At 40.5% G+C, this 19,751-nt stretch overlaps 1 protein-coding gene across 3 annotated transcripts; it reads left to right on the top strand.

The window, feature by feature from the left end:
* The first annotated feature begins 262 nt into the window (after positions 1–262).
* mapk14a (mitogen-activated protein kinase 14a) lies at positions 263–19,293 on the top strand. 3 transcript variants are annotated; one of them, XM_060882502.1, is made up of 13 exons: positions 267–349; positions 448–648; positions 2,435–2,564; positions 4,177–4,235; positions 6,580–6,691; positions 6,822–6,851; positions 7,194–7,241; positions 7,418–7,532; positions 10,042–10,113; positions 11,088–11,167; positions 12,865–12,943; positions 13,130–13,303; positions 17,908–19,293. In XM_060882502.1, the coding sequence occupies exons 2-13, from the start codon at positions 530–532 to the stop codon at positions 17,973–17,975; spliced, it is 1,086 nt and encodes a 361-aa protein (XP_060738485.1). In that variant the 5' UTR covers positions 267–349; positions 448–529; the 3' UTR covers positions 17,976–19,293. The 3 variants fall into 3 exon arrangements, with proteins under 3 accessions (XP_060738483.1, XP_060738482.1, XP_060738485.1); XM_060882500.1 differs by lacking the exon at positions 11,088–11,167 and adding an exon at positions 11,889–11,968 and having other exon boundaries at positions 263–648; XM_060882499.1 differs by having other exon boundaries at positions 264–648.
* The last annotated feature ends 458 nt before the right edge of the window (positions 19,294–19,751 follow it).

Here is a 19,751-nt window from a genome sequence, read left to right as displayed (position 1 = left end):
TGCAAATATAAAATTAATCTAATAAGATCACCATGGACTGTATCCTAAACAAAACCAGGAAGCCCATCTGGTAAGTTATTGTGTGGCTACTTGCTTGGCCAACAGGGCAGGCGTGATGTTATTAAGACTGTGGTATACTGCGATCCTCCATAACAAGTCGTCTTCGCGGTCGTTTTGCTGCAGTTTGAATTCTCGCGAGATTTCAGAGTTTCTGGCGGGGTTAGAGCGGGAAGGGGGGAAGGGAGGGAGGGAGTAGGGAAGTGACTAGTGCCAGGGCAGGCATACGGGGGAAGAGTCCAAAAGTTACCCGTAAGAGAAGACAAACTCCTGAAGGACTGCTAAATTCCAGGTCGATTTGGTGCTATTACTGCGAATTAAACGTGTACGAGGTGAAAGGTCGCTGTAGCACGTCGTGTTCAGCTGTTTGTTCGCTGTTTTTTTCCCCAGTTAGTTACATTTCGGCTGCACGAAACTGACGCGGAGTTAAAGCAGAAGTTTGCGCCTGTCCGCGGGCTTCAGCTCTGCAGGAATGTCGCAGAAAGAAAGACCCACGTTTTATCGACAGGAAGTGAATAAGACCGTTTGGGAGGTCCCTCTGCGCTATCAGAACCTCTCTCCGGTCGGCTCGGGTGCATACGGATCTGTGTGGTAAATGTTTTGTTTATTTTTTTCCCTTAAGTTCTCCATTCATTCCTGCAGGCCTTCGCGTGTAGCTGCTCTGTTAGCTAACTCGGCTAACATTCCGAGTAGAGTTCAGCTTCTAATAGCTTCCGAGGAAACATGAGGTGTTTGTTTTAATGATGATTGTTTCTGAAGGCTAGTTTGTTGAATGTACTAACTAACTAACTACCCACTGCACTGCAGACATGCATGCTACGATCAGATCACACTTACAAGGCATTTCTAGTGTTACTTTTCCAACTTGTGCAAAATATCCACTTCCTTGTCTCATCTTGAGATCACCTGATGCTTTTAAATGGTGTTTTCCTGTTGAGTCCTGTGATTTTTTTTTTTTTGTTTTGTTTTCTTATGATTCATACCTGGTTGTTTTCACCCAGGATTACTTGAGTTTGCAAAATGTTCAGCAGTGATCACAAGTCCATGGCTCCACCTTAATGAATTGTTTGATTAATTGTCTAGGCGTTGAAAAAAGAAAACAGAAATCTTGATCCCTTTTTTTTTTTTTTACCCTTTTTTTTTTTTTGCTTTGGTATTAGCTTCTCATGATGTCATTTAAAAATAATCCATGTAGACTGATCCCAGGTGCACACCAAGCTTCATCCATATAGACTGATCCCAGGTGCACACCAAGCTTCATCCATATAGACTGATCCCAAGTGCACACCAAGCTTCATCCATATAGACTGATCCCAGGTGCACACCAAGCTTCATCCATATAGACTGATCCCAGGTGCACACCAAGCTTCATCCATATAGACTGATCCCAGGTGCACACCAAGCTTCATCCATATAGACTGATCCCAGGTGCACACCAAGCGTCATCCATATAGACTGATCCCAGGTGCACGCCAAGCGTCATCCATATAGACTGATCCCAGGTGCACGCCAAACTTTAGAGGTCAAAGAATTATTTGTTTTTTTTTTGTTTTTTTGGTACTAAAAAGGTTGCTTATTGCCAGTGACCTCACTCTATGTTCATTAGTAAGTGTCTTTAATGAAAATGGGCATGTCTGTGTTTGAACACCACAACTCATTTGCTATAAATCTTTGCTCTCCAGGTGGACAGCATGTGTTGTGTGTGCCAATGAAGAATGTTAGGAGCTTACTGCTAGGCAACTGAGTCACCTGGGTTATATTTCATGGGCCTTTACATTACCGTCCATTAACCTTATGTAACTGGATCTCAGCAGGACGGATAGGGTTGGCTCGAAGTAGCTTGATTTTTTTTTTTTTCCTTCTTCTGGACAGTCCATGAGTAATAAAGTCTTAACTCTGTGGTTTTGTTTAAACGGTGAATGTTTTGATGTTGAAATACAGTATTGAGGCCACAACATGATGCACGTGGACAATATGACAAATAAGACGTGTATGTATAAAATGTCATGATGTATATAGGTCTAATGTGGAAAGTATTAGGTAGCAGAAAATTGTATTGCTCATATACTCATTGGTCACAGGAATAGGAACATCTGTACCCTTGCTCATTAAGCAGTTATCCAATTAAGCAATCGCATTACCTGTTTGTTTTACAATACACAGCTGTAAGAGGCTCGGTGAGCCTTCTGTAGCCTCGGACTCCTGCACTTGGCTAAACTGTTGTGGTCGTCTTCTGTTGTAGCCTCAAGATTTTATACATCATGTGTTCTGAGCTGCTTTTCTGCTCACCACACTTAGAAAAAGTGGTTGTTTGTATGGCAAAAAAAAGTATGGCAAATTTTGTTGATTGTCATTGTCATGGCTTTGTCTTTTTCAGCTCAGCACTTGATGTGAAATCAGGTTTGAAGGTTGCTGTGAAAAAGCTCTCAAGGCCTTTCCAGTCCATTATCCATGCCAAAAGAACCTACAGAGAATTGCGGCTTCTCAAGCACATGAAACACGAGAACGTAAGTGTGTATGCTGCATCAGTGGTTTTCATTTGGTTTCAACATCAGACCTCATGTGTCATTTAAAGATATTAAATATTCAGTGAAAAGTAAGCTGTTAAAAATTAAACCTGTAGACTTCTGTAAACAGCTAGTTTTGTGAGAGGACACTGTGGTGACGCCTTCAGCTGAGAACCATTGTGTTAGGTTTTGTTAGTGTGTCCTGTTATCACAGAGTTCCTCTGAAAATGTTCTGTTAGTCTGTTACATTGCTTCTTGTTCCCTTTTCTGTTTTCCTTCTTCTTTTTATCATGCTTCTGTGTTGTGAAAATTTTGAGATGCAAATGTAGTTGTAGCCTTCTAATATTCACTTTTTTATTTAAAATGATCGTAGACTACAAATTGGATTACACTTGTCTATTGAACAGATGCTACACTAGTGATGAGTATTTTGATAAACAGTTTTGAGATCAGATGGGAAGCGATCCCTTTATTGCTTCCTGTTTTCATGGATTACTGCAAAACAGTAATCGGATTTTGTTGTAATGCTTTATGATGTCTGTCAACTTCATGCCAGTTGACCCTGTTTAAAATATTTTCTTCTGGTTCTGATTTTAGTTTTAGTCGTTGTTTCGTGTGCAGCGTAAGCAGGGCAGCAGTGTTCCATTAACTAACTGTCCAAGCCCCTAACAAGCAGCACTGCTAACAGCAGTCAGATTCTATGCTCAGCTGTATTGCAGCATTAGCATTTTGACTCATGTTTCCTCAAAGTCATAAACTGATTGTGGGTATGTGCATGACACTAATAACGTGATCAGAAGAGAAGATGTGCATTGAGGCCATGTTTGTTGAGCTTCTGCACCAACAGTGATATGCAAAAAAATCTTAGCAACCTGCAAACGCTGAGCAACATGCAAATAAATTTTTTTTAAATAAATCTTTTAAATGTCTTGCCAAGAAGAATTTACATGTTAAGGAAAACAAAATATCAAGCAATACAAAGCACTTTTTTATATAAAGACTACTGCAGCTGTCTGGTACTGTATCACCTGGAGAAACAACTTTCACAGCCACATTTGCAAAAGAACCAGTGATTGTTCTAGTCTTAATAAAACTACATGTGTACTTAAGAAAGTATCTGGCAAATGAATAATGAATATTGAAAAGCTGAAATATTGATTTGGTTTAATTAGTTAGTGTTTTTCTTCTTTGTATAGTCATTTTATAAGTAGAATCGTTTCCTTTTTACTACTTTGCACACCATTGCACTGCACTGTAGGTGTCTGTCTGACATATTTCATCACCCTAATATGATGGGAAGAAACTGTCAGCAGGAGAGTGTCCTTATAGACTGAGTGTATCTAATGGTATCTTATGCACTAACGCTGACAGAATCAACTACGTGTAAAGGGAACAAAAGCTTCTTACAGTAAGGGTCTTGTTTCATGACCAGTGTGTTCATCCATATCATTGTGTTTAAATCGAACACTGTGCAGTGTTTAGCAATTACAATCTTGTACAAAGTGTGTCCTCCTTCCCTTGACGGAAAACCTATAATAAAGAATCTTAATACTTACTTTTTTCTTTTTTCTTTCTTTCTTTCTTTTTTTTTTTTTTTTTTAATTAAACACAGGTAATAGGCTTGCTGGATGTTTTCACACCTTCCACCAGTCTGGAGGATTTCAGTGATGTGTAAGTGATGCTCTGATTCATTATTTAACACACATGGCTTGTGGACCATTTAACTTTATTATAATTACAAATAATTTTTCATACCATTACAGCTTTATTCTAAAGTGAAACCTTATATGATCATATTATTAAGAAAAATCGTATTAATATAATAAAATACAATTCTATTTAATCTGAATTTTGTTTTGGTCAAAGCATTAAATCTGCAACTCGTGTGAATGTGTTGTGAACATGTGAATAAAGGTGTTGCCTTGCCTTTAAGTGTAAGCTAAAAAAGATCATGAATTACATATGGTTTCTTATAGAAGGAGTGTCATTATGCTGTGGGCTTAAAAAGTCAATTTTGCTTGGTGTCAGTGACTATAGAGTTCTGTAGCTACAGTGTTGATGCAGATTCCTTTTTTTTCCTCACAGTAAATATTGCTAGCACTTTTGATGCATAAAGTCAGTCTTGCCACATGACTGGGGCTGAAATAGTTTCACCCCTTGATCTTGGTTGATGTGGCATTGTGGTTATGACTCAAGGCCAAAAGTGGAGTAGGACAAAAGTGATGTGCATTTTAAAATGATCAAAATTAGAAACGCAATTATGATTGTTGTTTATAGTTTGTTTCTAAAGTAATCTATCACCATACACTATATGGCCAAAAGTGGACATCTAACCATCAAATCCGTATGTGCTTTTTGAACATTGAACATGATTTTTTCGAACAAGGCGTTCGACTAGATTGTACTGTCCTGGTGAAACATGTTTGGGTTCCTTAGTTACAGTGAATGGAACTTGTAATGTTACAGAAAATAAATACATTCTATACAATTTTGTGCTTCCAACATGGTGGCAACAGTTTTGGAAAGAGCGACACATGGGTGTGATGGCCAGGTGTCCACAAACCTAAGGCCATGTGGTGTATCCTAAGTATATCTCATATATATTTTATGGTTGTCTTTTTAATTGTCATGTCAAATAATTATCTGTTATTTGCTCAAGTATTCAATGAATTTTATTTTGTTTAAGAGCGGGTGTGAGCATACTTACCGTGCCAGTCAGCACCATACAATGTGACTCTACCTGAACTTCTCAAAGTAAAATTTGACTGAACTTTTTTATCTGAGTGTCAGTTCTCGTAAGCAGTGCAATATAGTCTGTGTGATGATTCTGACATCAAAGCCAAGTATAGAACAAACCCTGGTAATAGCAAGATAGATAATAAAACCTGAAACTGGAAACACTACATTCTTCTAAAGACAGCGATGACATAAGCGCCACATAAAAACACAGCAAGAGGTGCCATAAGTGTTGCTAGGGACTACGATTCAAGAAAGAGTGTTACTACAGGAATGCATGACTTACTGTGTTGTCTATTGCTGCCAAAAATCTAAATGTTTGGATTTACCTCTCTGAATGAAGGGCACAACGCATGCAGCCTTTGTCGATTCTCACCCTGCTTTTAATGTGTTGGAAAAAGGGAGCTTTATAGTACAGGGGAAAAAACAGTGCTCTTAATTCTACTGTTTCTATTACCTGCCCAATGAACTGAGTGAACTGTAATTTTTGTGTGCGTGCGTGTGGAAGCTGGTTCTATAAGATTCTTTGTGAGTGGTTTTGTGGGTGGAGTGTGCATATTATTATTATTATTAATATTATTATTATATATTTTTTACGCCGGTTGTTGGTGTGTGTAAGAGTGCCGCATTATTTTGTTTAATGTTTCAGATGCTGTGATCAGAGTGTGGAAAATATCTATGGGCTTGAGCAGAATTTATTTTAAGCCTTTCTAGGTAGTGCCAGGAAGGTTCTGTTCCATATAATGCCACTGGCTCTGCATGTGTCATCTGTTAGTGGTGAAATATCTGTTGAACAGTGTGAATCATCTGTTAGGGGATTGTGCCAGGCACAGTTGGCATTAACTCCATATAGAACAGAAACAGAGTTGAGCTACTTAGAGGCAATTACTAAAGTAAGCATTTGATTCTTCACCGCACCGCAATTAAGTTCTGCACAGGCAGTGTTGACTTCAGTGTAGGGCCTCAGTGTGTAGGAGTTAATGGAAATGGCCATGACAATACTAGTTGCTTTTGCAGTACTTTAGCATCATTAGTACTATTACAAAAGCTGAAAAACATAAGTGTTAGCTGATGCATCTTGTCTCATGCATATGTTCTAGGTGAAATAAGTCTGGCAACTGTCAGTTGTCTTATTTTATCCATGGCGCATGCTGAATAAACAATGATCGGAAAACACGTTTTCAAAAGCTATACATCTTATTTGTGGGAGTTTATTCATTTAGTTAGTTACATGGCTAAAGTCCAGAGAATTACTTCATGCTCTGCTGTGTGTTGGCAGGTACCTGGTGACTCACCTGATGGGTGCAGACTTAAATAATATAGTGAAATGTCAGAAGCTGACAGATGACCATGTGCAGTTCCTAATCTACCAGATCCTTCGAGGACTCAAGGTAAATCAATGTTCACAAGATAGTTTGTATGAATAAATAGACGTAAATGTATTCGCACAAATATATTTTGTAGAATCTTCTTTTTTTTTTTTTTAACTTATTGCCATTGTGTCTTCTGTATTACTTACAGTACATCCATTCAGCAGACATCATTCACAGAGTAAGTCTTTTTATATTTCCTAGACGTGCAGGGAAAGGGCATATATAGTGTATTTTTATAAGCCTCTGTCAGACTTAATTATTTAACTTTTGTTTGTTTCGATGTGCTTTGCTGAAACTTGATCCAAGTGTGAATGGACAATAAATCACTCCCAAGTTTAAAATATTTTATACAGTGGCACCTTTAACTAGTATATTATAATAATAATAATTATAAATGTTTGATATAAAATATAAATTGTCAACTTAGAACTAATTATTATTAATTAGTAATAATTGATTGTATTCATTTTGTACTTGCAGATTTCAGTAAATTAGTTTAAAATCATTCTCTATTTTTCAGGACCTAAAACCCAGTAATTTGGCTGTGAATGAAGATTGTGAACTTAAAGTAAGTCAAACATACCACCTAAGAATATTATGAAACACTTTCCTTGGTATATTTCCAGCAATATCTACTCAGAACTAGATATTGCTGAAGGAAATCTTTGCTTCTTATATTAAATTGGTGTTTCCTTTGTAATATTGAAATGTAATTTATATTCCTCTGGTCTATGTTTCTCACAGATCCTTGATTTTGGCCTGGCACGGCATACAGATGAGGAAATGACAGGATATGTGGCCACCAGGTGGTACCGTGCTCCGGAAATCATGCTTAACTGGATGCACTACAACATGACAGGTACCGCCATCTTTCTGTACATTTGTAGTACAATTTATGAAAATTATTATATTGAGGGAAAATAAGATGACCATTTCAGCACAAACTACTTGAATGGCTGTAACATAAGAACATTATTCCACTTTGCATTTCAGTCTACACCACAAGCTTTGTCATTCTTATGCCAGCTGTCTCCTCGCTCGTGAACTGACAATTGGCTTTAAGGGTGGTTTATACTTCTGTGTTCAAGTGTATTTGTGTTGCAAGATGGAGAGGTTTCTTGGGAAGCATGGCACATAGTGGATGTACTAATGAGTAGTCCTTTGAAACCCTTTACACTAATTTTTTTGAGGCAGGGAGATATGATTGGTTATGTACAGGGAAATATGACCGATGATGTGTAGCATTTTGGAGTAATATTGCCAATATAAATCTTAATTAAAAGGGTTGAGCATTGGCTGTGAGCCTCGGGACAAACTGCTTGTTCCCACATAGCTATTGCGGTATGTTTGGGTTATTCTCCTGTGCATGCATCCATGTGAGACTCTCTTTAGAGTCATATTTTTTATGGCAACTTGTTGAATGTCGGATTATATGGAATTGTAATTAAAACAAGTGCACTGACTGGAAGGTCACAACTAGGTCAAAAATCTGCAATTATTAATAGTTAATTGCATGGTATTGCTGAATTTTACCCTGTAAGTACATCCTGTGCTTTCTTCTCTGTAATTGATTTTAGTTCCTATTCTGCCCCTATTGGGCACATTCATGGTGCATGTAAGTATAAAGGTAAACACTTATGGGACTGGCAGCGCACAATGCCTTTGTTCATAAATATTCACAAACTGAAGTACAGTTGTGCTCAAAAGTTTGAATACCTTGGGAAAATTTGAAGGTGTGTACCATTAAAAAATAAGTAAATAAACAACTAAATAAAAAAATAAATAAAAATAATAAATCAATAAAAATAAATACAATAACAAAACCCACAGGAGTGAGAAGGTAAAACTAATTTATTTTATTCCTTATAGGACTCAAGTTAATATGTAAGACATAACAGAATGGCCCAATCAACAAACAAAACATAACATAAAAAAGAAAATACGGAGATAATCCCTGTTCAAATGTTTGCATACCTTTTAGTTATTAATATCGTGTATTGCCTCCTTTAGCATAAATGATAGCACACAGTCTTTTGTAATAGTTATGCATGAAATCCTTAATTCCCTCAGGTGGTATAGCTGCCCATTCCTCTTGGCAAAATGCCTCCAGTTCCTGTAAATTTTTCGGCCGTCTTGCACAAACACATTGCACAAACACGGCCGTCTTGCACATTTGAGATCTCCCCAAAGTGGCTCTGAAAATGATTGAGGTCAGGAGGCTGTGATGGTCACTCCAGAACCTTCACCTTTTTCTGCTGTAGCCATTGGAGGGTCAATTTTGGCTTGTGCTTTGGATCATTCTCATGTTGGAACATCCAAGAGCGTCCCATGCGCAGCTTTCATGCTGTAGAATGCAAATTGGCTGCCAGTATTTTCTCATAACATGCTGCATTCATCTTGCCATCAATTTTAACTTTCCTGAGCCACTGGAGCTCACACAGCCCCAAACATAAGAGATCCACCACCATGCTCCTGAAGGCAGGCCTTCTTGTGGCATGGCTGCAGTAATGGCTTTCACCTGGCAACTGGACCATGCAAGTCATTTGTGTTCAAGTAAATCCTTATTGTGCTCCTTGCGACAACAACAACAGCACTTTTTTCCAGAGCAGCCTGTATTTCTCTCAAAGTTGTTTGTGGGTTTTTCTTTGCGTCCGGAACAATCCTTCTGGCAGTAGTTGGTGAAATCTTTCTTGGTCTACCTGACCGTGGCTTAGTATCAACAGAACCTCTTATTTTCCACCTTTTTATCAGAAATTCTACAGTACTGACTTGCATTTTCAAGTGTTGAGAGACCTTTTTATACCCTTTCCTGCTTTATAAAGTTTAACTACCTTATTACACAGGCGCATTGGCAGTTCTTTTGTCTTCCCCTTGGTGCAGTATCCAGCCAAGTCAGTGCATCACCTCATGAACTGAGAAACTCACTGGCTATTTATACACAGACACTATTTACAATTACAATGAGTAACAGGTGTAAAAACCAGCCATTTAAATCTCCGTGTGTCAACCTGTGTTTAGAAATATTCAAGAAACAAAAATTCAGTTATCATTTAAGTTTCAAACATGTATGTGGTAATTAATGACTTCACATGTCCACTATCGTTAGAATTTTTACATTATCAATCATATTTTTCAAATAAATGACAATGTTTAAAAATTTCTTTCAGGTTACGTAAACTTTTGAGCACAACTGTAGAAACCATGCAAACTGATTTATTTGTTTATGTCAAAGAAACAAAAACTTTCTGTATTGTCATTTTGTTTCAGATTCTTTTATCATGTCAAAAGTGCTTTAAGATCTGATTAGAAAATAGGAAAATAAGGTTAATGTTCTGCTGATGTGTTCTTCCTTGGCTTTATTTTTCCAGTGGATATTTGGTCTGTTGGCTGCATTATGGCTGAGCTGCTGACTGGGAGAACGCTGTTCCCTGGCACCGACCGTATCCTTCTAAACACATGCAGCTAAACTCTGGAGCATTTGACTTGTGCTTGTTTGAACTTGCTCGCTTATGTGTATAAATATGAATATTTCTATGATGTTTGTCTTTCCCTGGGCTATTATCAGGTGGTATGTTGCAGTAGATTAGAAAGTGTCTTCGTATGCTGTTTTAACCTCGCCCTGTGGCTGTTCACCGCAAAGCGTGCTAATAAGGAAACGTGATCCACATTACTTCTGAGAAAGCAACAAGCAGCCTTGCAAGGAATACCATGCCCCTCTGGTCCACATTCTCTTCTCTTTCTCTGGTGTCAGCGTAAAGATTAATGCTCCTATTTTCCCCCATTACAGTACCGTGTTTTTTTTATCCCCACAGATTTTCATGTCTCAACTACTTGCTTTAACACTGCTGATGATTCTGTGGTGGGCTGAACATACCTGGGCTTTATTTTATTTTATTTTTTGCCCTAGGCAAGTCTTTGCTATTTTTACTGATTATGTCATGCAGTGCTATACACAAATATGGCTGTGCTTGAAATATACATTGTGCACTATAGCAAAACGAAACTCTTTGCTGTTCACATGTAAATACAGTGAAGGCTGAAATTGCTATTTTTTTTCTTTTTTGTCTAAACTGTTTGTTAAATAATAATAATGTTATAATACATGATTTTATTTATTCATTTTAAACACCTATTTGACATGTTAAATCTTAGTGTTTTCATTAATATTCTTCTTCTGTTTTCAGTAATCTGCCTATTTTCACAGTGCTGCTTCAACACACTTCACCTCTCAATTCCTAACCTTTTTTTATTCCAGGATTTTGTCTGGTTTTTGATTACATTGCATAAATTACCCAAGGGTTAAGGTTCTGTCTATGGAAATACCAGTGCTGACAGCTGCATGGTCATGGCTATGAGGCTGTGTAGCAGCAGTGTCTCTGCTTTGCCTCTGTTTTTCCTTTATGTTCCAATGTAGACATTGACCAGCTGAAACTTATATTGCTGCTCGTTGGAACTCCAGAACCTGAGCTGTTGATGAAAATGTCATCAGAATCTGTGAGTGTCATGTATGGAGGCTGCCACACTATGCTTTGCCACATGAAGCTAATTTGTTGTGCTTCCGAACTTATTTTTGGACTTCACCTACGAGACACCTTTTCCTGCAGCATGCTTTCCCATTCTTGCATAATCTGTTGTATAGCTTCTACAACATAGCCTTCAATATTTTCCTGCATAGATATACCTGATGTCATGCAGCCATCAGCCTTGAGATAAAACACGTCTTTCTTTTCCCGTGTTTTTCCAGATATGATGAAGCCTACATAGCTATGAATTGATTATTGTGCAAAACAAAGCAAATGCACATTGCAGTAGCTACTGTTAATGTTTCTGAATGGGGGAAAATAGAGAAGGCTATGTACCGAGCATTATGTATACAAGTAGTATTGTGCTAAATGCTGTACTAATTTTCTCAAGATGTAAACTGTGGTGATTTTATAAACCCGATGATTGGATTGATTGTGATTTTAATGAATTAATTAACAAGTTTTGATCTTAGCTTTGCTGGTGCCGGCTATGTTCTCTCTGGGAATGATCATAACGCACAAGTCTAAGGAGATGTTCTTTGCAGCATTGTGTCCCATATGTGCATGTCAAACCTCCTTGTTGCTTTTTCTGTTCCTTCTCTTTCCATTCTTCTCTCCTAAATAGGAGACAAACAAAAGCAGGTAATTTGTGAATTATGTAAGCTTATAAGCCCTTGACCTGGCTGTCATAGATATAAACCAGCTACAGCAGATAATGCGGCTCACAGGAACTCCCCCTGCCTCTCTAATAAGCAGGATGCCTAGCCATGAGGTGAGCTTTCTGTGGCCCCTGCCCCAAGCACAATGTTGTAATTATTCCCATTTTTTAGGTGCACAGGCCTGCTCATGCTCTTAAGGCTGTATTGTTTACCTTCGTGGTTTAACTGCATTAGCCATGGTTGTAGAGGGGGGGAAGCATTATCATATAAACACACAGTAATTTTCCGTGATGGTGAAAGTGCACTAGAAAGAGGGACGTATCATTATCAGTTTACTCCATATTTATTGAATATCTGAATTTTTGCCCCTAAATGATCCCTTAACATGAAAACCCAGTAAATCTGAAACCTAGCACGTGTTGTGAAGGATTTGTGCTTTTTCATGCTCCCTTGTTGTGACTGGCCTCATTCAGAATGTGAGCTCTTTGCTTTGTATTAACTGATGCGTGTTGAAAATGGAAGCCACGGATTTGTCATCCTGAAGCCTGCTGCATTGTAAGGAGAATCTTGCATCAATTATGCAGTGCTGCATACTAATGAGATATTTCCCAAGTCACAGCATGCATTTAAATGTATTTGAGGGGGAAAAAAAAGCATCCAATCCTATTTATACCTTAAGGGTGTTCTGGAGATTTAGATGAAAAAGGTACCACATTCTAATGTACATTTTGTCCATGATCATCAAATCAGTCATGTAGAGTTATAAGTAAACCAGATGCCATTCTTGAGCCATTCTAGCCTTTTCTTGCTTTTTTCCACCTCTGTTTGCAGATTCTTTTATGTTTGATACAGCTTTTTTGTGCCCTAATAATGGTCTATTCAGAAAGTCTGACTGCAAGTATAAATAGCTTACACAGGATAATCTTTAGTAAATCCTATGATTATGCCCCTTGTGAATACCCATAAATAAAAAGTAACCCCTTTATTTTTTTATATATATTTTTTACAGGCCAGGAATTACATTAATTCCTTGCCACAGATGCCTAAAAGGAATTTTGCTGATGTTTTCATTGGGGCCAATCCACTGGGTAAGAGAGTGGTTACATGTTTTGTGTCATGTTAATTGAAATATTTATTACTATTTTTTCAATAGTACACAGATCCAAACTAGACCACAGTATTAAATGTGGCACATTATCAGAATCTATTACTTTCTTAAAATATTAACAGTGATGCTAAAATACATGGAAATGGAATTTCTGTTACTATCACAGCTGTGGACCTCCTTGAGAAGATGCTGGTTTTGGATACAGACAAGCGAATAACTGCAGCTGAATCTCTGGCTCATCCATACTTTGCCCAGTACCATGACCCAGATGATGAACCAGAAGCAGAGCCATATGACCAGAGCTTTGAGAGTCGAGAACTGGAGATTGATGAGTGGAAACGTGAGTCTTGACTGCAGATTGTAGTGATTTACCTGATGGTGTGGGAGTTTGTAACATGAGGTTTTGAAACAGCAGCTACTTCTCAATCAGGTTTACTGGCCAAGTGCGTTGACACACAAGGAATTTGGTTCCAGCTGTTTGTGACTCTCAAACGTACAGACATAACACTATACAAGACAAAACAGACTATACAAGACAATATAGACGGTACGAGTATTAAATAGAAATACAGAATATATATATATATAGTGTGAGAGTGCATGGTAGTGCAAATAACAGTATTGTGCAATATTATGCTTTTGTACAATATACAGCATCAGTAGTGTGTGTGTGTAACATACGGATGATGTGATGACTGACAGTTCTGATAATACAGTACTTATAGATATGAAGCAGTTGTTAATCAGGGTGATAAGGGGCCTGGGGAAAGAAACTGTTCCTGTGTCTGGCAGTTTTAGTAAACAAAGCTCTGTAGCGCCTGCCAGAAGAGAGGAGCTGAAACAGGTTGTGTCCAGGGTGTAAAGGGTCAGTAGTGATTTTTCCTGCCTGGTTTCTGGTTCTTGTATGGTACAAGTCCTGGGGAGTGGGCAGGGGGGCACCAGTTATTTTTTCTACTGTTTTTACTGTGCATTTCAGTCTTTCTGTGCATTTCAGTCTGTTTCTGTCCTGTTTATTTCCTGTCCTGTCTTAATGTGAATGTGCTATTATCCATCCATCCATCCATTTTCTACCGCTTATCCGGGGCCGGGTCGCGGGGGCAGCAGTCTAAGCAAGGACGCCCAGACTTCCCTCTCCCCAGACACTTCCTTCAGCTCTTCCGGGGGAATACCGAGGCGTTCCCAGGCCAGCCGAGAGACAGTCCCTCCAGCGTGTCCTAGGTCTTCCCCGGGGCCTCCTCCCGGTTGGACATGCCCGGAACACCTCCCCAGGGAGGCGTCCAGGAGGCATCCGGAACAGATGCCCGAGCCACCTTAGCTGACTCCTCTCGATGTGGAGGAGCAGCGGCTCTACTCTGAGCTCCTCCCGGGTGACTGAGCTCCTCACCCTGTCTCTAAGGGAGCGCCCAGCCACCCTGCGGAGGAAACTCATTTCGGCCGCCTGTATCCAGGATCTTGTCCTTTCGGTCATGACCCAAAGCTCATGACCATAGGTGAGGGTAGGAACGTAGATCGACTGGTAAATAGAGAGCTTCGCCTTGCGGCTCAGCTCTTTCTTCACCACAACAGACCGGTACATCGACTGCATCACTGCAGAAGATGCACCGATCCGCCTGTCGATCTCCCGCTCCATCCTTCCCTCACTCATGAACAAGTCCCCAAGATACTTAAACTCCTCCACTTGAGGCAGGAGCGCTCCACCAACCTGAAGGGGGCAAGCCACCCTTTTCCGGTTGAGAACCATGGCCTCAGACTTGGAGGTGCTGATTCTCATCCCCGCTGCTTCACACTCGGCTGCAAACCGTCCCAGTGCACGCTGAAGGTCCTGATTTGAGGAAGCCAACAGGACAACATCATCTGCAAAAAGCATAGACGAAATCCTGTGGTCCCCAAACCGGACTCCCTCCGGCCCCCGACTGCGCCTAGAAATCCTGTCCATATAGATAATGAACAGGACCGGTGACAAAGGGCAGCCCTGCTGGAGTCCAACATGCACCGGGAACAAGTCTGACTTACTGCCGGCAATGCGAACCAAACTCCTGCTCCGGTCATATAGGCACCGGACAGCCCTTAACAGAGGGCCCCGGACCCCATACTCCCAGAGCACCCCCCACAAGTCACCACGGGGGACACAGTCGAATGCCTTCTCTAGATCCACAAAGCACATGTGGACTGGTTGGGCAAACTCCCATGAACCCTCCAGCAACCTGGCGAGGGTATAGAGATGGTCCAGTGTTCCACGACCGGGACGAAACCCGCATTGTTCCTCCTGAATCCAAGGTTCGACTATCGGCCGAATTCTCCTCTCCAGTACCCTGGCATAGACTTTTCCTGAGGAGTGTGATCCCCCTGTAGTTGGAACACACCCTCCGGTCCCCCTTCTTAAACAGAGGGACCACCACCCCAGTCTGCCAGTCCAGAGGCACTGTCCCCAGCCTCCATGCGACGTTGCAGAGGCGTGTCAACCAAGACAGACCCACAACATCCAGAGACTTGAGGTACTCAGGGTGGATCTCATCCACCCCCGGTGCCTTGCCACTGAGGAGCTTCTCAACTACCTCAGTGACCTCAGCTTGGGGGATCGACGAGTCCACAACTGAGCCCTTGGCCTCTGCTTCCTCAATGGAAGACATGTCGGTGGGGTTGAGGAGAACCTCAAAGTACTCCTTCCACCGTCCGAGGATGTCCCCAGTCGAAGTCAGCAGATTCCCTCTCCCACTGTAAACAGTGTGAGCAGGGCACTGCTTCCCCCTCCTGAGGCGCCAGACGGTTTGCCAGAATTTCTTCGAGGCCAACCGATAGTCCTTCTCCATGGCCTCACCGAACTCCTCCCAGACCCGAGTTTTTGCCTCCGCAACCACCCGGGCTGAAGCTCGCTTGGCCCTCCGGTACCTATCAGCTGCCTCCGGAGTCCCCTGAGCCAACCAGGCTCGATAGGACTCCTTCTTCAGCTTGACGGCATCCCTTACTTCCGGGGTCCACCACCGGGTTCGGGGATTGCCGCCACGACAGGCACCGGAGACCTTACGGCCACAGCTCCGAGTGGCTGCATCGACAATGGAGGTGGAGAACATGGTCCACTCAATGTCTCCAACCTCCCTCGGGATCTGGTTGAAGCTCTGCCGGAGGTGGGAGTTGAAGTTCTCTCTGACTGGAGACTCTGTCAAACGTTCCCAGCAGACCCTCACAGTACGTTTGGGTCTGCCAAGTCTGTCCAACTTCCTCCCCTGCCATCGGATCCAACTCACCACCAGGTGGTGATCAGTTGACAGCTCTGCCCCTCTCTTCACCCGAGTGCCCAAGACATACGGCCGGAGGTCAGATGAAACAACCACAAAGTCGATCATCGACCTCCAACCTAGGGTGTCCTGGTACCATGTGTACTGATGGACACCCTTATGCTTGAACATGGTGTTCGTTATGGACAAACTGTGACTAGCACAGAAGTCCAATAACAGAACACCACTCGGGTTCAGGTCGGGGGGGCCGTTCCTCCCAATCACGCCCCTCCAGGTGTCAGTCGCTGCCCACATGAGCGTTGAAGTCCCCCAGTAGAACGATGGAGTCCCCGGTTGGAGCACTTTCCAGCACCCCTTCCAGAGACGCCAAGAAGGTCGGGTACTCTACACTGCCATTTGGCCCGTAAGCACAAATAACAGTGAGAGACCTATCCCCGACCCGCAGACGCAGGGAAACGACCCTCTCGTTCACTGGGGTGAAGTCCAACACATGGTTGCTGAGCTGGGGGGGCTATGAGCAAGCCCACACCAGCCCGCCGCCTCTCACCGCGGGCAACTCCAGAGTAGTAGAGAGTCCAGCCTCTCTCAAGGAGTTGGGTTCCAGAGCCCAAGCCGTGCGTGGAGGCAAGCCCAACTATCTCTAATCGGTATCTCTCAACCTCCCGCACCAGCTCAGGCTCCTTTCCCCCCAGCGAGGTGACATTCCATGTCCGGGGATTGGGTCGCCGAGGCCCCCGCCTTCGACTGCCACCCAATCCACATCGCACCAGCCCCTTACGGTCCCTCCTGCAGGTGGTGGGCCCACACGAGATATGTGCTATTATTGTGAATGTGCTATTATTATTATTATTATTATTATTATTATTATTATTAATTTTTTTTCACAATGTCTCAAGTCAGGGCTCTCATTTACCAACAGCAAGTATGTATTAATCTGTTGAAAAGTTTGCATGGATACCAAGTTGCACAATTGTGTACATTTACATAAACCTCAGGGACCTTGACATTGAATTACATACATTTCTATCATTTTAAAAACGATGCCATTAAAGGCTAATAGTCACTGTGTTTAAAGTTTATTTTTTAGGATGCAGCACATCATGCTATTTAGATAGAGAGTGGTTTCAGATGTTCTAAGGTATTTTATAACCATCATAAAGAAGGATTAGTTCTGCAATGTTGGGGTATTTTTTTAATATGTCAACATTATTCCACTTCCAAATATACAACATGTGCATATTGTACATTTGTAATATTCATGTGAAGCTGATCTTTGTTGAAATTGCTTGCTTTTTTTATGCCAAGAGCTTTACTTTATAGGAAACACAATGTGCATTTGTTAAAACTCATGGAATTGCATTATAAATGAGGAATGCACAAAAAATATTAAACAGCACACAATCTCCACCTCTGAACAACATTTTTTGTTTCTCCATAGCAAAACGACTCTCTTTCAGGGGCAAAGGAATGCCTACTTTCTATATATGGTTAATTGTGGGTGTGTGTATATTTAACTGAGCACTGAAATGTATTCAAACTGTGGCGATGAACAGCTGGTGTTTATAAGATTCAATGCTTGTGGCCTAGCTTCATTGCGTATATTGCATGTGGCCCCAGATTATCTTAATATTGCTTTATCTGTGTAAGTGGGTATGGAGAATACTTACACAGTGTAAGCCATAACGCTTCATTCTTCTTCTCTTCACAGGTTTGACCTATGAGGGTGTCCTCAATTTCGAGCCACCTGCCTTTGATTTGGATGAAATGGAATCATGAGAACCGTTCAGGACGGGAATGTCAGCAGTCTGATAAAACTTTCTTTGTTAGCACTGTAATGTTTTGCAGTTCTCTAACCAGACCGACAGTATGATTAAGTGCCTGCCACTTTATTTTCTTTGTTCTAGTCTTTTCAAAAATGTTTGTATATAAAAAGTGGCATCTACTGAATTAGGGAGCAAAACACATTAAGGCAGAAAAAGGGACACATTTCATAAGAGTTATAAGTGGAACCTCCAGTAGAGTTTAGTAACATTTTTGCTGACCCCCTGCCACGTTTCCATTTATTTGTCAGGCATTATAAACATTTTAAAGCTCACATGAACGCATCAAACATCTCACCTGGCAACAAAGCTTTATGTTCATTATGCTATGTCCCATCTCAGCAAACACTGTAATTTTTTGGATTGAGCATTACAAAACCCATTTTCCCAACCCTGGAAAAATTGTAGATCTTATTTGTAAGTTAAAATTTCATCCAAATGCAAGAAAACTTTTATCGCTGATATGACCAAAATCTGCTTGATTTCTTTTTTCAATGAAATAGTGTTTCTTTTGCTATTTATTGTGTTCTTACCTAAAAAAAAAAAAAAAAAAAAAAAAAAAACACTCCTGCCACTAATGTCTTATTTGACATTTCCCTAATAATTCTTGCTGAGAAAAAACTAGCTGGCTAGACCCCTGACTGTAGGTTTTAAATAAAAGTTTTAATTTTTTGCTATCAAATATTTGCAATTTATTCTCTGCTAGAAGGTATATTATTTAGAACAAGGTACCGAGGCACATGTAGCTACACTCATGCTTTGTTGAACAGTTCATTGCATGTGCATTAACTTATGCACACTTAAGCTTTGCTAGAGACATTTGGAAATCTAGGGGAGATCCCTGTATAATTCCCCAAAATATTTTATCGTGTGCCATTTAGTTTAACTTGGAAAACCTCAATGATTCTGCCATTCTTTTTTTTAAGACTTTATTGGCACCATTGACAAGGTTATTCCTTGTAATCTTTTTCGTCTTCTGTATTTTTAGGCCGTGTTCACCCTTCCGAGCTGTCGCTGTGTGCAAGACTGTACACAGATAGAAAGAATGTGGGTGCATGATGTGAATGTTTTTTCCTTTTGTGTTTTTCAGCTGTCATTTATAAAATTATGAAATGTATGTCAATATTGTACCAGTGTGAGATATTTATATACGGCAGAGGTGATATTAACTGGAGTGGCTGCTTCTGTCTGCTTTATTTCCTACATCAGGCTGTAGAGAATGTAATCAAATGAGCATCGTTTATTAAAGACAATAAAAGCAGATATTTTTCAGAGCTGTGGGGTTTCATTTTCAAACATGATCAAACATGTAATGTATTGTTAATACTGCATAGTTATATTGTTGTAAATGTATAGTTACACTAGATGTAGTTAATATGAATCAAAGGTATAGCCAAACAATGATGTGTGTATTTTGCACTCAGATTTACATTTAGAGCATTTGGCAGATGGCTTTTATCCAGAGCGACATACAAAAGTTCTTTTAAGTCTCTATCATTGAATATTAACCCGGTTCACTAGGTTACAGACTTAAGATACCATAGTTAAGGGATATCAGGGTAACAGAGAACATACTATGTATATGTTTAATGTTGCTATTATTTAACAGTGATAAAATGTTTCAAATTGATCAAAAGTTATCACAAATAATCTTGAACTCGGGCAAAGCCACTATGTTAAACGCAGACACAATACACTGCACAATTCTGTACAAATGTCATATTAAATGACC

This window comes from Tachysurus vachellii, chromosome 11 (genome assembly GCF_030014155.1).
Source record: "Tachysurus vachellii isolate PV-2020 chromosome 11, HZAU_Pvac_v1, whole genome shotgun sequence".
Classification (NCBI taxonomy): Eukaryota; Metazoa; Chordata; class Actinopteri; order Siluriformes; family Bagridae; genus Tachysurus; species Tachysurus vachellii.
Note: the sequence above shows the minus strand (reverse complement) of the source record. Positions and strands in the feature narration are given on the sequence as shown.